The 15978-nt window shown below is 43.6% G+C and overlaps 1 protein-coding gene across 5 annotated transcripts in view; it reads left to right on the forward strand.

The window, feature by feature from the left end:
• The window catches only part of TEX14 (testis expressed 14, intercellular bridge forming factor), a gene marked incomplete at its 5' end in the record, with an annotated part of 78673 nt that overhangs the window by 59382 nt on the left and 3313 nt on the right, over positions 1 to 15978 (forward strand). For 3 of the 5 annotated variants that reach the window (XM_082602853.1, XM_082602854.1, XM_082602857.1), the window contains 8 exons: positions 2666 to 2728; positions 3244 to 3371; positions 3967 to 4172; positions 5218 to 5314; positions 6691 to 6765; positions 9884 to 9961; positions 11052 to 11151; positions 14499 to 14591. In XM_082602853.1, coding sequence (XP_082458979.1) covers positions 2666 to 2728; positions 3244 to 3371; positions 3967 to 4172; positions 5218 to 5314; positions 6691 to 6765; positions 9884 to 9961; positions 11052 to 11151; positions 14499 to 14591 — 840 coding nt within the window. The remainder of the gene's footprint in view (positions 1 to 2665; positions 2729 to 3243; positions 3372 to 3966; positions 4173 to 5217; positions 5315 to 6690; positions 6766 to 9883; positions 9962 to 11051; positions 11152 to 14498; positions 14592 to 15978) is intronic. The other 2 variants (XM_082602855.1, XM_082602856.1) reach the window with 1 other exon arrangement.

The following is a 15978-nucleotide window of genomic DNA, read 5'->3' on the forward strand; positions in this document are numbered from 1 at the left end:
TTTACAAATGAAAAAGAGAAATTCCATCTGGTTAAGGAAAGTTTCTGTAGACAACATTGAGTTTTATTTTTTCACCTCTCTTAAATAATATATTTTCAATTCTATTGAATAAATGGAAGATTCTAAATTCAAAAAAGAAAAGAATTCTTACTGGGAATGTTGACATAGAGATTAAAAGTAATAATATGACCTCTGGGCATTTACCCAGAGAAATGAAGAATTACGTTTACACGAAAGCACATACATGGGACTTAACTGGTGGTCCAGTGGTAAAGAATCCGCCTTCCAACGCAGGGAACATGGGTTCCATCCCTGGTCAGGGAACTAAGATCCCACATGTGGCGGGACAACTAAGCCCACGTGCCACAACTACTGAGCTTGTGCGCCTCAATGAGAGAGCTCGCGTGCTGCGAACTACAGAGCCCATACACTCTGGAGCCTGCACACCACAAATAGAGAGAGAAAAACCACATGCCACAACTAGAGAGAAGCCCGTACACTGCAAAGAAGAGCCTGCACTGCAATGAAAGATCCTGCATGCTGCAACTAAGACCCGATGCAGCCAAAAAATTTATTTATTTAAAAATAAATAAATATTTAAAAAACCCAACACATACATGAATGTTTATAGCAACTTTATTCATAATAGCCAAAATCTGGAAACCCAGATGTTGTCTAACAAGTGAATGGTTTAATAGACTGTGGTACATCCATACCATGGAATGCTCCTCAGCAATAAAAAAGAATGAACTATTGGTACATGCAACAACTGGGATAAGTCTCCAGAGAATTATGCTGAGTGGAAAAAGCAACCCCTGCAAAGTTATTTACTATATGATTCTACATTTATAACATTCTTGAAATGATAAAATTGTACAAATAAAGAATAAATGAGTGGTTTCTAGGGGTTAAGAAAGAGATGGGAGTGGGGGGGAAATGGACATGGCTATAAAAGGGCAACGTGAGGGGTCCTTGTGGTGGAAATGTTCTGTATCTTGACCATATCAAGGTCGATATCTTGGTTATGATATTGCTCATTAGATTTGCAAGATGTCACCATTGAGGGAAGCTGGGTAAAGTGTATTTCTTAAAACTGCATGTGGACTTCCCTGGTGGTGCAGTGGTTAAGAATCTGCCTGCCAATGCAGGGGACACGGGTTCGAGCCCTGGTCTGGGAAGATCCCACATGCCACGGAGCAACTAAGCCCGTGTGCCACAACTACTGAGCCTGCGCTCTAGAGCCTGTGCTCCGCAACAAGAGAAGCCACTGCAATGAGAAGCCCATGCACCGCAAGGAGGAGTAGCCCCCGCTCACTGCAACTAGAGAAAGCCAGCGCGCAGCAACGAAGACCCAATGCAGCCATAAATTAAAAAAAAAAAAAGAACTGCATATGAATATACATACAGTTATTTCAAAATAAAAAGATTAATTAAAAAACTAATAATAGAGACGAAGTGCCTGGTACAATAGCATTCAATTTACTTTCTCTTTCTGGGCCTCAATTTCCTTATCTATAATAATGATAGCTAGTATTTCCTAAGTAGTGACAATATGCCAGGTAATCTGTTTTGTTAAATTTATTCATATAACAACCCTCTCATTTTGTCAATACAGAAAGCAGAGGGCTTTTTCCTTAGGTTGTACAGTTAGTAAGTAGCTATATCATTAGGATAGGCTAGATTATGTTATGTAACACACAACCCCCAGATATTAGTGGCTTAAAACAACAGAAACTTATTTTGTGCTCATGCTCCATTTCCATCACCAGGAGTGTTCTGTGCTATACTACCTTTTATCGGAAATCCACACTGAGGAGACTCCATATTTGTGCTTCCTTTCTTACTGGGGCAGGAAAAAAGGGAACATGGTGATTTGTGCACTAGGCTCTTAAAGTTTCTGCCCCAAAGTGAATCACATCACTTTCATTTGCATTTCACTGGTTAAAACAAGTCATATGGCCATTTATGTAAATTAGGGCCAAAAAGTACTGTCCTACATTGTGCTCAGCAGGAGAGACAAATATTTAGTGAACAGAATTAATAGTCACAACTCAGTCCAAAATCCATGCTCTTTCCTGTATACCATTGGTCTCACAGGATTGTGCAAAGATTAAAACTGTGGAAACATTTGGAAGGATTTAGCATGGGATCTGGCTTATAGTTTGTGTTTGAATATTGAAAATGAATCTTAAATATTGGTTAAAGTAGAAGCAGGTCAAGTTTGTCTTCAGAATTCTTTTCTGGCCATTTTTTGGCACAAGCCTCTCTTGGCCTCCCCTGATACTCCATGCCAAGAAGCTGTTTCACAGTTGGTAAGGCCCCATGGCTGTGCCCTTTGCTCCAGCATCCATCCATAACAAAGTTCCCATGCTCCGTTGATTTCCTCAGGAGCTTGCTCAGCCAGTAGCATCGTTGGCTGATTTCAGATGGGCTGACCCTTAGAGAGTATTTATTCAGCCTCTGAAGAGGAAACAGAGGCCCAGACATCCCTGAGGACATGTGGCTAGTCAGTAGCAGAGCCAGGATCAGAACCCTCACTTCCCACTTTGAGCTTAGTGCCCTTCCAGCTGCCTCTGACACTGGGCCAGTAACCGGTGCCTTGTACCACATTATTGCACTCTGCTGACAGGGGATTTATATGATTTTCTCACTTTCTCTCTTACAGTACTGAAGACGAACAAGAGGAGACATTAAAGGAGTCACCAAAGGAAATGAAAGAGAAAGACACGTATGGCCACCAAAAATTGCCTAAGGATTCTGTGCAAAGTCTTGGTTTTAGGGGAATAGTATTTCCTTGTTTGTAAGAGTCTGTGTTCTTCCCATTTTTATGTATACACTTAATGTGAGCCTGTTTCTTCTTTCACCAAAAAACTGTTGTGATGAGTGATCTAAATTAATAGCATCTTAATCAAGGAAATACGGTGATAAGAAGAATAGAAGTTTATACTTGAGGTAGATTAAATCTGTTTGCCACATAAATAGACTTTCACCTATGGAATTTATTTTTAGCTGTTGAGATATGTTTAAAGTTAGTATCTCTTTTCAAGATATTCTCTAATATTCTCTTTAAGATATCTTACATATCTTATAGATATCTTATGGATATTCTAAGATACTCTCTGATTTTGGCCACTTGCCAAATAAAGATTTTTGTGAAGAGCATCTTTAAAAAGTACCTCTTAGGAATATAGTGTTTGGTTTTTGTAAACATCTCCCAATTACTCTGTGCTTTTAATTCTTTAGGTCATTGACAGACATTCAAGACCTGTCTAGTATCTCCTATGAACAAGACGGTTCTTTTAAGGAAGTCTCATGCAAAACACCCAAAATAAACCACGCACCTACTAGTGTCAGCACTCCGCTCAGCCCAGGTAATAACTAGCAGGGGGATGTTCTGGGAAAGGGACTAACAGCCCCTGCCTCGCTGGCTATGGGAAGCCAGGCTGCAGGAGCAGATCCACAGTGTTTTCTCACAGTACAGAGGGGTTTCTTTAGGGCAGAGCTGAAGGGGATAATCCCATGGGCGGCCAGGTAGCTGTGGTGGTGGTGATTAACCAGCTCTAAGGAGATTTTTAAACTCTAGCAATGGAGACATGCAAATGCAGAGTCTACTTTGTACTTGAAGCACTGTTGAATTTAGTGCAAATACATTGGATTCTCTGGAGTTTGTAACTTAAAACAGGACCTTGTGCTTAAACATACATAGTTCTGGGTCCTGCAACTGCATACAGCCAGCATCAAATATCCTCTCTCTAGTGTCCTTTTTTCCAGTATATTTGTGGTTCAGATAATCTCCCTTTAGTCTCTCCCAAGTTTAGAGACTATCATCAGTGATCAGTGATTATTTCAGTTATTGACAATTTGGAAAATCCCTGTTCCAGGTATAGAGTTTTGTGGGGGCTTCTTTTTGTTGTTTTTAAATAATGTAAAGGATTCAGACACTAACTGCCCTCTTTTCTACAACAGGGTCAATTTCTTCAGCTGCTAGTCAGTATAAGAACTGTCTTGAAAGTATCACATTTCAGGTTAAAACAGGGTCTACCTCATTCTGGAACAGTCAAGAATCTATTCAACCTTCGTCTGATAAATTTACAACTGTCCGAGAGAACGCAGAGAGCCTAGATTCCCTTCTTACTTCCTCTGAAACTCTTCCTTCAAGACTGACTAATCTCGTAAGTATACCGACTCTGCGTTGCACACTCTTGGAGTGAGTCCAAAGGCGTCAGTGATGCAAAAGGCCAAGATTTCTCCATATCTGTTTTACAAAGAAAGCAAGAAATAAGCTGGATCCTCTCCAGGCTTCCCTGGGGCTCCTCTCTGAGTCTGTATTGTAGAATGGATCCTGGGTTTTTGTGCCCTTTTTTTTCCCTCAGAGGTAATGTTTGTCGATTTCTCGAAAGATCCGTCCGCTGCGATAGCTTATGATGCATTGTTCATCTGCATTGTTCTTTCTACCTAACCATACCTTACGTACTAAGAGGAGGCTCGAGTTCTGCTTCCTTCTTGACGCCTCCTCTGGTTAGTTCTCTGAGAGTTTCGATTGACCTCTACCTTCTCTGAACTCCTAAACCAATAATCTGCAGTAAAAACACTTAGTGGTACCTTCTCCTTGCTTCCTTCCCCTCCCCGTGCTGTTTGTTGGTTGGTTTCCTTTCTCTCTCTCCCTCATACTTCATATGTGTAGTCTCTTCAAGAAAACTGAAAGTTCCTTACTTGGTTCTGCTCATTAAACACCTGTTGACTGACCTTTCTGTAGGCAGATTGATTTACTTGTTTGGCCCTCAATGAAAAATCGACTGTCATCTTCTCTGGGCGTTTGACTCACAAAAGGTCTCACTCTGAAGTAGGGAAATAAAGAACTTTATGCTCTTGTTCAACAAACTGTTAATGGGGCAGGTTCTAAGTGCCAGGCACTATGCCAGGCCCTTTTCTAGGCATCCAGAAGTGAATAGGAAAGTCCATGCCCTGAAGGAGCTCACTGCCTATTGAGAAAGACTGGCAGAATGTAACACAGAGGTAAAAACTGAGTGCTGTGGAGGCAAAGAGGGGCGGGGAGGCTTCCAAGAGGAGATAACATTTGAATGTTTGACTCAGTCAACAAAACAAGTAGCTTCTTCCATCAGTGATACACAAGATTAATCTTGGAAATGATTGAGCTTAACGGGCCTTTTTAGCTTAATACACATGTCAGTTACCATGTTTATGTCTTACTTGTAGAAAAGATTGCCTACATTTACTGGGGCTGGTTCCTCCAGCATTGCTAAGACACCTGACACATCATCCCCTGCCACTCAGAGGAGGAGCCTGCCAAAAGGTACCCTGTGTTTAATATTAAAATACAAGTTCATAATAGTAAACCAATTTAAGGGAGACTTCATCTCTTCTTTGATGGCTATAGTAGATTCAAACAAAAGTGCAAATTTCCCCTGACTATAAAAGTAAAACATACTCATTATAGAAAACTTAGAGAATACAGACGAGCTTAAAAGAGAAAACCGTGACCATTCTACCATTATTATTTTTTTTTAAGTTTTTTTTGATGTGGACCATTTTTAAAGTCTTTATTGAATTTGTTACAGTATGGCTTCTGTTTTATGTTTTGGTTTTTTGGCCACGAGGCATGTGGGATCTTAGCTTCCCAACCAGGGATTGAACCTGCACCCCCTGCATTAGAAGGCGAAGTCTTAACCACTGGACTGCCAGGGAAGTCCCTCTACCATGATTTTTTAACCTCTTGTAGTATTTTGGTGCATATCTTTTTTATATTTTTAGAAATATACCCCTAAATATATATATATATATTTGGGGACTGTATATATATATATATTCTTTTTTTTAGCATAGTTGAGATCATATAGTGTATCAACTCTGGCCTGCTTCTTTTTCTTTGATGATATATTTTAGGATTTCCACTTGTCAGTAAAAATTATTCATAAATATATGTGATGGCTGCATAGTAGTCCATTCTACTTACATTGCTTAACCATGCCCTTATGTTGAAGACTTATGTTGTTTTCCAACTTTTGCTCTTTGTACAGAAATCTTTATCTGAACCTCTGATCTTTTCCTTAGGATAGAGTCTTAGAAGACAATTTCCAGATCAAAGGGTATGAGAGCGTTAACAGCTCTTGAGATGTAATTGCCTTTGCTCCATTAATCTTATTGTCTTGTGTCTTTGGTACCACTCTTAGAATTTCCCTCAGGGGGATAGAGATATTGTGAACTATGCTGAGGGGTTTTGGTTAATGTTATAATTGAGCCCTTAAGTGAAGGCCCAAAGTATGGTCTCCCATATCCCCTGGCCTGATAATCTATAGAGAAAGGCCTCCCACTTTTTTTCATTTTGACAGGTCTAGAGCTTCTATATCCCTCCAGCAGTCTTGGTCCAAAATGGACCCCCAGCCTCTTAGTAAGAATTTATACCTCACCTACCTCAAATATCCTTGGGGAGGGGCACAGATCAAGTGGTACTGAGGTGAGGTGTGATGTAGGAAAGGGTTTAGAGTAAAAGGGAGAGTAAAGCCTTTCACATATGAAGTCTCAATTAGGACCGTTAATATAAGAGGTTTTCTCCCCGTCTTAGCTCGTTTCATCATTGAGAAATCCTAAGTCAAATCCACGTCGAAGCCTCGAAAACCTAGTTCAGGTCTAGGAAGGCAGTAAGTCACTTTCTCCTTTATCTTTTTTAAGAACTAGTAGAAACCATCTCGCAACATCACATTGATGAGCTACCACCACCATCTCAGGAGCTGCTTGACGAAATTGGTAAGGCATGCTCAATACAGAATATACTCCATGGCCCTGCTTCTTATGGTCACTGACCACATACGGTTCTTTGTCTCAGGTGAGAGCACTAGTACCGAAGGCCCTATAAAGGTTTGACTGAATGTACAGAATTCTGGAAGAGCCAGTTTTCCAATGAAATGGGCCTCAGACTACTACTGAAGCCTGGCCAGGATAATTGGTCTGGGTCTGTTGTCATTTTGTTACTTAAAGGGTCTACGGTAATGATTCTAAGAGGAAATAACAACATTCAAGTGGTTTATTATGATGAACTTGTTTTATTAAAAGAATTCTTATCTCCTTTTTGAACCAAACTAGCCATACTGAAGTCTGGCAACTCGGGCCAAAACACCCCATGCTTTCTGTTTTGCCATTAGCAGGAGATGTTAAAGGTATTGGCATTGTGGATGAATCCCTTTCCTGAGGGCAGGGAAGTCAGTGTCACAAGACCTAATGAGACCAGAATTTTCCATTTCAGGCAGAGATTGAGGGATACCTGCTCAATTTTAGTTGCAGCTGATCAGCTGGCCTGCCCAGCTGAGCTGATGCTGAAAGTAAATGGAGCATGGTGATAGAAACATTTGGGGCAGGGGGTTTGCTTATCCAGGGAGGACTGACTGCCCTCTTCTTGACAGCCTGGCTGACCAGCCCCTCACTTTCAGAGGGCACATCTCATCAGACCTCTGATGGTACAGTTCTTGGTATGGGAACAGTAGGGAGTTTCCTGAGGAGCATCTCTTGATTTTCAGGGTCTCTGAGGTTTTGTGTCTCAACAGGAAGAGGGAGTTGAATGACTCAATGGACAGATATAGTCTAGGCTACCCAACCCCTAGCCCCTGGCTGTTGGCCTTACACACTTGGGTGGAGCCGGTCAGAGCTGCCAAAGCCTCCCTTGGTTTCTTTCTTTTCTGCAGTCATAGGTCCTTCTTGCCTCACCACACCCCTCGCCCAGTGCCACAGGGTTGTGCAGGTCACAGGGTTGTTGGCTCTTAGAGCTCCCACCCCCGCACCAGCTTGCCTCCCCTGGAACCCCCTAGGGAGTCCCCGAAAATTCCTCCTCTCCAGTTGCTCTCCTTCACATACTCATGGAACTACTGCCTGTGAGAGTAGAGGTCAGCCCCTCGTGTCCCGCTCAGGTAGATTCTCAGTGCCGTCTGTTTTTTGGTCCCGGCTTAGAACAGCACTTGTAGGTTCCTTTGCAGTTAGACCTTAGCGATACTTTTCCTCTGGATCCTGCTCTCCTCTCTCTGCAGTCACAGTGTGGACCACCCCCCCATCTCAGCGGCTGTCACCAGGCTTCTGCAGCCGGCCTCTTGGCACTGGGGTACAGACCCCAGTGTGCTCTGCCGAAACTCTTCCTCATTTCGCTTATGGGAATTATCTGGGCCAGGTTTCTAGGCGATGTCTTGTACTTTGAGATGGGTCAGTAATTTTCCAGAAAGATAAAGGGCAGAGGGCACCTGAGTAGTTTCTCCTAATAACGGGTGTGCCTACCTGATTCTTCTTTATCATCACTCTCGTCGTTTCCTCTCAGGAGAGCTTTGGAGAGTGACCTGGAGCTGATACCTACTCTTTTTTTTTTTTTTTTTTTTTTTTGCCGTACGCGGGCCTCTCACTGTTGTGGCCTCTCCCGTTGCGGAGCACAGGCTCCGGACGCGCAGGCTCAGCGGCCATGGCTCACGGGCCCAGCCGCTCCGCGGCATGTGGGATCTTCCCGGACCGGGGCACGAACCCGTGTGCCCTGCATTGGCAGGCGGACTCTCAACCACTGCGCCACCAGGGAAGCCTGACACCTACTCTTTTGAAGGGCACATATCCACAAGTCCAGGCTTCTGTCCAGGGCCTAAAGGGGAGGGTCCTTTAGAATCTTGTAAGATCAACAAGGGACTACCTCTAACAAAGATAAAAATGGATTTTAAAATTTCAGATTATATTAAATGACCTTATGGGACCCCTTGATGCCCAGGGGCTGCCAGGGAGGGCTTGTTTCCTGACCTGCTAGAAGGGAAGGACCTGTGCCTGCACACAACAGGGCCGTGCCGGTGAGCCCAGGGGTCCCGTCTGTGCTGCCTCCCAGCTGTCTCTCTGATGGGCTCTGGGGAGCACTTTGAGGAAACTGAGCACCTAACACACGGGAAGCAGTGTGCTGAGTTTAGCAGACGCTTGTCTTAGTCTAATGATCAATTCGTTATGAAGCAGTGTACTGAGTTTAGCAGACGCTTGTCTTAGTCTAATGATCAATTCGTTAGGAATGGAAATTTTATTCTTTGCCTTTTGTCTCTCTACAGACCAGATAAAAAAATGTGTAATTTAGGCCAATAGAGATAGGGAAAGATTTGCACTATGAATTTACCCACTTTTGAGAGAGTCTATAAAATAGAGATTAAGAGCATAAGCCTTAGAGCTCGACTGCCTGAATTCAAATTCCAGTCACACCTCTTAGTATCTGTGTGATTCTAGGCAAGTTCCTTAGCCTTCCTTTTTTTAAAAAAAATATTTATCTTGGCTGCCCCGGGTCTTCATTGTGGCACGCGGGATCCTTGTTGCGGCATGCATGCAGGATCTAGTTTTACTGACCAGGGGTTGAACCCAGGCCCCCTGCATTGGGAGCGTGGAGTCTTACCCACTGGACCCCCAGGGAAGTCCCTCCTTAACCTTTCTTTACCTTAACTTCCTCATCTGTTAAACAGGAATAACAATGATGTGATCAATCTCATAGGGTATTGTGAAGATTAATCTGGAATTAATGTATGCAAATTAGAAATAGTACCTGCCACTTAGAGTTCTGCAAGTGTTACCTATCATCATCGTTATTTTTACCTTTATTTTTAGTGTTATATGGGATTGGATGCCTAAGGCAGTGGTTCTCAAGCTTCATCAGGCATCAGAAGCGCCTGGAGGGCTTGCTACACCAGCCCCACCCCCAGAGTTTCTGATGCAGTGAGTCTGAGGTGTGGCCTGAGAATGTGCATACCTAACAAGTTCTCAGGTTGTACTGAGGCTGCTGGTCCGAGGAGTACTGTGGGAGGACCACTGCCCTAGAGGATAATGTGGCGTGCGAAAGAAGGACTAAGTTGCTTTCTGCCCTGTGTTGTGATAGAGCACCTGAAGCAGCAGCAGGCCTCCTGCACAGCGTCGGGTGGGAGCACAGCAGGCCACCTGGGCGTCGCTGCCAGGGGTAAGCCAAATCCCCCATGCCCTCTCATCAGATTCTGCTGTAACTGTCCTTGGAAGCACAGTGGTACATTTGGGTGAGTGTGGACCTCGAGGTCAGGCACACTCCACCTCAATTCTGACGCCACTACTTACTTTGGTATGACAAACTGTTGAACGTCTCTCAGCTTCAGTTATCCTCATCTGTAAAATGAGAACGATAACTCCTACCTAATGATGTTCAGGCATAGCGCCTGGGGCGTTGTAAGATACTTAACAAATGTTAGGTCTCCTTCCCTTCATAGGACTGCTGGCAGGATGAAATGAGATAGCATATGTAAAATGCCTGGCATACATTAAAGGGCACTACCCTTCCCCACCCAGATTCCTTCCCTGGCTCCAATCTGGAGACATCTAACAAGTGGGAAGAGGGTGGCCCCCCAGAATAAATCTGTACAATTTGTTTTCAGGGACTCTTGCCTCCTCTTTTATGTGCCATTGCTTTCCTCTGTCTCTCTCGAGCCTTGGCACAGGCAAGGCTTCCTGCCGTTTCACCTGGCAAAGAGCTCCCCAGACCTCAGAAGCAGCTGCTGTGGATACAGGCGCCCTGCAGATTGCCACCTGGCCCCCTGCTCTTCTGGGAAGAGGGGAACTCGTGCACTGCAGACTTCAGGGTCCACTGATTAGCCTTAATTTTTTGCACTCCATTTTTTTTTTTTTGGCTACGTTGGGTCTCCGTTGCTGCACACTGGCTTTCTCTAGTAGCGGCGAGCAGTGGGGCTACTCTTCATTGTGATGTGCGGGCTTCTCACTGCGGTGGCTTCTCTTGTTGCAGAGCACAGGCTCTAGGCGCACGGGCTTTAGTAGTTGCGGTGCGTGGGCTCAGTAGTTGTGGCTTGCGGGCTTTAGACCACAGGCTCAGTAGTTGTGGCGCACAGGCCTAGCTGCTCCGCGGCATGTGGGATCTTCCCGGACCAGGGATTGAACCCATGTCCCCTGCATTGACAGGCAGATTCTTAACCACTGCGCCACCAGGGAAGTCCTGCACTCCATTTTAAGGCAGGTTTTCTCAAAATTTTTTTTGTTCTAAAGTTAAGTCTTTCAATTGTTTTTAGATCAAAGGCATTTAGAAGAACAAGAAACTAACAGTAATAAAGAAGACAGCAGTATGCTTTGGACCAAAGAAACTCAGGATCTAGAAGAGGATACAGAGAGGTAACAGAAAAAGCTGGATTTTTTTTTAAGTGTTTGAAAAAACTATAGTGTTTATATTAGTTTTTCTTCTAATATTGACAAATAAGGAAGTAATGGTCTTTTGTCACACTATCCTCACAGCCCCTGTTCCTAAAAGGTGTTTTTTTTGTTTTTTTTAAAGTCCTTAATTGTGATAAAATACATATAACACAAAATTTTTAAGTGTACAGTTCAGTAGTGCTACGTATATTCACATTGTTGTGCAACTGATCTCCAGAACGTTTTCATCTTGCAAAACTGAAACTCTATACCCATTAAACAACAACTCCCCATTTCCCCCTCCCCTCAGTCCCCAGCAGCCACAGTTCTACTCTCTCTTTCTCTGAGTTTCATTATTCCTTTTTTTTTTTTGAACATCTTTATTGGAGTATAATTGCTTTACAATGGTATGTTAGTTTCTGCTGTATAACAAAGTGTAGCAGCTATACGCATACATATATCCCCATATCCCCTCCCTCTTGCATCTCCCTCCGGTGTTTGTTGTTTTGTCACTGGCTTATTTCACTCAGCATAATGTCTTCAGGGTTCATCCATGTAGCATGCATCAGAATTTCCTTTCTTCTTAAGGCTGAAATCCATTGTGTGTGTGTGTGTATCACATTTTGTTTATCCATTCATCTGTTAGTGGACACTAGGTTGCTCCCACCTTTTGACTACTGTAATGCTGCTCTGAGCGTGAGTGCGCAAATAGCTCTTCAACACACCCTGCTTTCATTTCTTTTGGATATATACCCAGAGTGGTATTGCTGGATCATATGGTAAATCTATTTTTATTTTTTTGAGGAAATGCCATCCTGTTTTCCACAGCAGCTGCACCATTTTACATTCCCACAAAGAGTGCACAAGGGTTCCACTTTCTACAGATCCTTGCCAATACTTGTTATTTTCTGTTTTGGGTTTTTTTTTGGCTGTGCCAAGCGGCATGCGGGATCTTAGTTCCCCGACCAGGGATCGAACCCGCGCCCCCTGCAGTGGAAGCGCGGAGTTTTAACCACTGGACCACCAGGGTGGTGGTGTTTCTGTTTTTTTGATAGTAGCATCCTAATAGGTGCGAGTTGATATCTCATTTTGGTTTTGATTTGCATTTCCCTAATGATTAGCGATGTTGGGCATCTTTTCACATGCAGAAGGCCATTTGTATATCTTCTTTGGAGAAATATCCTAGTCCTTTGCCCATTTTTTAATAGGATTATTTGTTTTTTTCTTGTAAAGTTGTTGTCTGTTGTTTTTGTTTTTACTTCTTTTTTTTTTTTTTTGCGGTACGAGGGCCTCTCCCTGTTGTGGCCTCTCCCGCTGCGGAGCACAGGCTCTGGACGCGCAGGCTCAGCGGCCATGGCTCACGGGCCTAGCCACTCTGCGGCATGTGGGATCTTCCCAGACTGGGGCACGAACTTGTGTCCCCTGCATCGGCAGGCGGACGACTCTCAACCACTGTGCCACCAGGGAAGCCCTTTATTTCATTTTGTGAGGCAAACATCGGTTTCAGTTTCTTTCAAAACATTTTAGTTAAAGAGAATTTTTAGATCTTTCTAGCCAAATAAGAGAAGATGGAGGCAATCATCCGGACAATTCAGTCTGAAAACACAAGTTTGCCTCAAGAAACCCAACTCCATTCTTGACTTGGAGCCCACCTTTGACCTGTGTTGTAAGGTAAACCACTTCAGATCACCTCCTTTGCCTCCTCACATTTCTTGCTTTGTCCGAACTGTCATTCAGGGCCAGGACTAGAAGGAGGTGAGTGTAACACACTCCTTGGGCACAAAATTGAAGGAGGCACCAAAAAACTCAGAAGTCAAGAAAAGTACTATTTTGATGCCATATTTTAAAAAATCCATACTAATGCAAAAAATATCCGTGATGAACAAAATATTTACGTTTTAAAGAAAGAGAGGCTATGAATCTACACTTACACCGCTTGCCTCATCCTCATCCTGGACCAGCAAATCCTTGGGGAAGCCCTGCAGAATGTTTTCAGCTGCAAACGTTAGAAAACCCCACCATCGTGTTTAAATGAGTTTGTCTCACATGACATGAAGCCCAGAGGTTGGCAGGGCATGGCTGGTGTAGCAGCTCAATGATGCTACCAGGGACTTAGGCTCTTTTGATCTTTCTGCTCTACCAGACATAGCATGTTGGCTTTTGTTTTCAGGCTTGTCAACTCCTGGACAAGGTGGCTGCTATCCATACTCCAGGCAGAAATAAGTGGGTGGGGCAAAGGAATAGTCTAGCCAACTTTATGTCTTTTTATCTGGAAAGCAAAAGCTTCCCTAGAAGCCCTTCTCAGCAGATGCCTACTTAGATCTCCTTGGCCAGATGTGACACATGGCCACCCTTGGTTGCCAGGGAGACTGGAAATTAGTTTTTAGCTTTCAGCTGCTATAGAAGAGGAAGGTAAGGGAGGAGAGTGTTATGAATAACTTTTGGGTGGTGAATCCAGTTTCTGTCACACTCTTCAAGGGCTAAACTATTCTCCACAAGGAAGGAAAAGAGAGAGACCTGGACAGGAAGTGAGGAGACTAGAGCCCTGGGACCTGAGAGGAAGTGGGGAGAGGTTTTTTTTTGCCGGCGGGGGGGTGAGACAAGACAAAGGCAAAGGAGGAGGAAGGTAAACTTTTTAAAGTTTTATAAGCCTTTTGTCTATAATGTATGATGTAACTCCATTCATTCCATCTCCCCAAAACACCTTCGGTAAATATCTAGCCATTATTTAAGGCAAAAGAAAAGTAGCTCAAGAAGGCCAAGTTACATTTGGTTATACAAATATAAAGTGCTTTGCACATTATCAAAAGTTAGCTACTATTATCATTGTCTCTTCCGTTTTCAAAAGGGCTGGCTATGCTAGACACAGGTAGATGCCCACAGATGCTCAGTCATCTCAGTCCTTGGCACCAAGCCAGAGTGGAAGATATTTTTTTCAGATGGTTGGGACTTTTCCAGCCTTCTGAAAACACATTCTCTGCATCCAGTAGCCTCAGAGGCAGTTCTTAATCTGAAACACTTGTGGGAATGAGTGTGCATTTCTAGCCTCAGGTGGAAATTGATGTAATGACCTAGAATTGGGACAGTGTCTAATATCACACTTTGGGCTTTTTTGTCAAGAGGCTAAAGGAGGGCTCTGGTGCACATGTAAACCGGATCTAAGTGGCCACTACAACTCCAGGTACAGTCTCACCGAGCTCTCGTTTTCTCATGTGTATAGTGAAAGCAGGAGTTCGAAGGTCCTTTCCCGCTCTAGAGTGCTATGCCTCCTTGTCAAGGGAGAAGGGGAATGATTGCTCTCTCAATTCTCTTCACTTGCCCTTGGACAGAGCTCACTCTACGCTTGATGAGGACCTGGAAAGATGGCTGCAGCCACCTGAGGACAGCACGGAGCTACAGGGTCTCCCCAAGTGCTCGGCAAGGTTATTGTTCTCCATCAGGGGATCATTTTTTTTTTTCTTTTTCAGGAAGGGGGACTAGATTTTAGTTCAGTTTTTTTGAAAAAGGTAGATTTTAGTTTCTTAGAAAGTACATGGACTCCTTGGAGGAAGAACGTTTGGTGATGGCGTTACATTGCTCTAGAGAAGCCAGCCCCGACTTCTGTCTCCCCCTCTTCCTCCAGCCACCCACAGTGCTCAAGATACTGACTAGCAGACTGATACTAGTATAGAGAGAGACCCCTAAGATTGCTGCGTCTAGGCCCTGTCACCTTTAACATTTTCATCGGTCATTCGAGTTAATTTAGAAAAGGCATGCTTATCAAGTTTTTAGATAACACAACTCTAAGGATAAATGCTAATGTGATGGGTAGATAGACTGTGGCTTCAAAATGGTCTTGACAGGTGGCAATGCTAGATTTCTCTGAAAGAAAAAAGTGAGCATTTAGATCCAAAAGTATAGAATGTGAGAGATCTGACCTAATGGAGCATTTTTTTGATCAGAAGCTCCTACTCAACTGAAATTTCATTGAAGATGGGAAGTACGTCTTATTTTTATACGCCCAGCATTTAGCATGCATTTTGAGATGTGGTAAGAATTCAAGAAGTCCCCCTTGAAGAAGACATGGACAGCGACTCCATGAGACCTCAGTCTGATGCAGTTGCTGAAGAGGTCAATGCAGCACGAATGCTGAACAGACAGAAATGTACAGCCCAGGTCAAGGTGATGTCTCCGGCTAGCTAGAGGACGTCTAGAACTCTTGTGGGGCTCCTTTGGGGTGTCACCTTTTAAAAGGGACAGTCAACAAATAGAAGAGGGTGGCCACAGAACAGCTAGAAGTCTGGAAACCTTGTCATGTGAGAACAGCTGAAGGAGCTGGGAAGGCTCAGTCTGAGAAGAGCAAATGGAGCAGAGAATTGGATAGCTGCCCCCAAATACCTGAAATATTGTAAAGTGAAGAGAGTCAGCTTACTCTCTTCTGCCCCAAAGGACAGAGCCACTGACTAGAAACTGCAGAATAAGAGATTTTTATTCAGTAAAGCACAAGCTTTCTAATGGCCACAGCAATCTGATAGAGAAACAGCTGCCTCTACACTAACTTTAACAGCAGCTTCTCCCACCCAAGCACAGGCTGCATGACTCTCTGGTCCAGGGCATTTGGACGGAGGTAATAGATAACCTCCTCCAACTTTAGAGCCTGTGATTCTATTAATGATGAGAGGTTAGGAGGAAAAAAAACCCTTTTCACCCTAGCTGGCTTTATTTTCTCTCTCACTTTGCATATTTTATTTTGAATATCCACCAGATGAAAACAGAAGAAAAATCCCTAAACCATGTCAGTTTGATTCATCCATCATCTGTTGAGCACTG

Source organism: Mesoplodon mirus, assembly GCF_964341445.2.
Source record: "Mesoplodon mirus genome assembly, chromosome: 18".
Lineage (NCBI taxonomy): Eukaryota > Metazoa > Chordata > Mammalia > Artiodactyla > Ziphiidae > Mesoplodon > Mesoplodon mirus.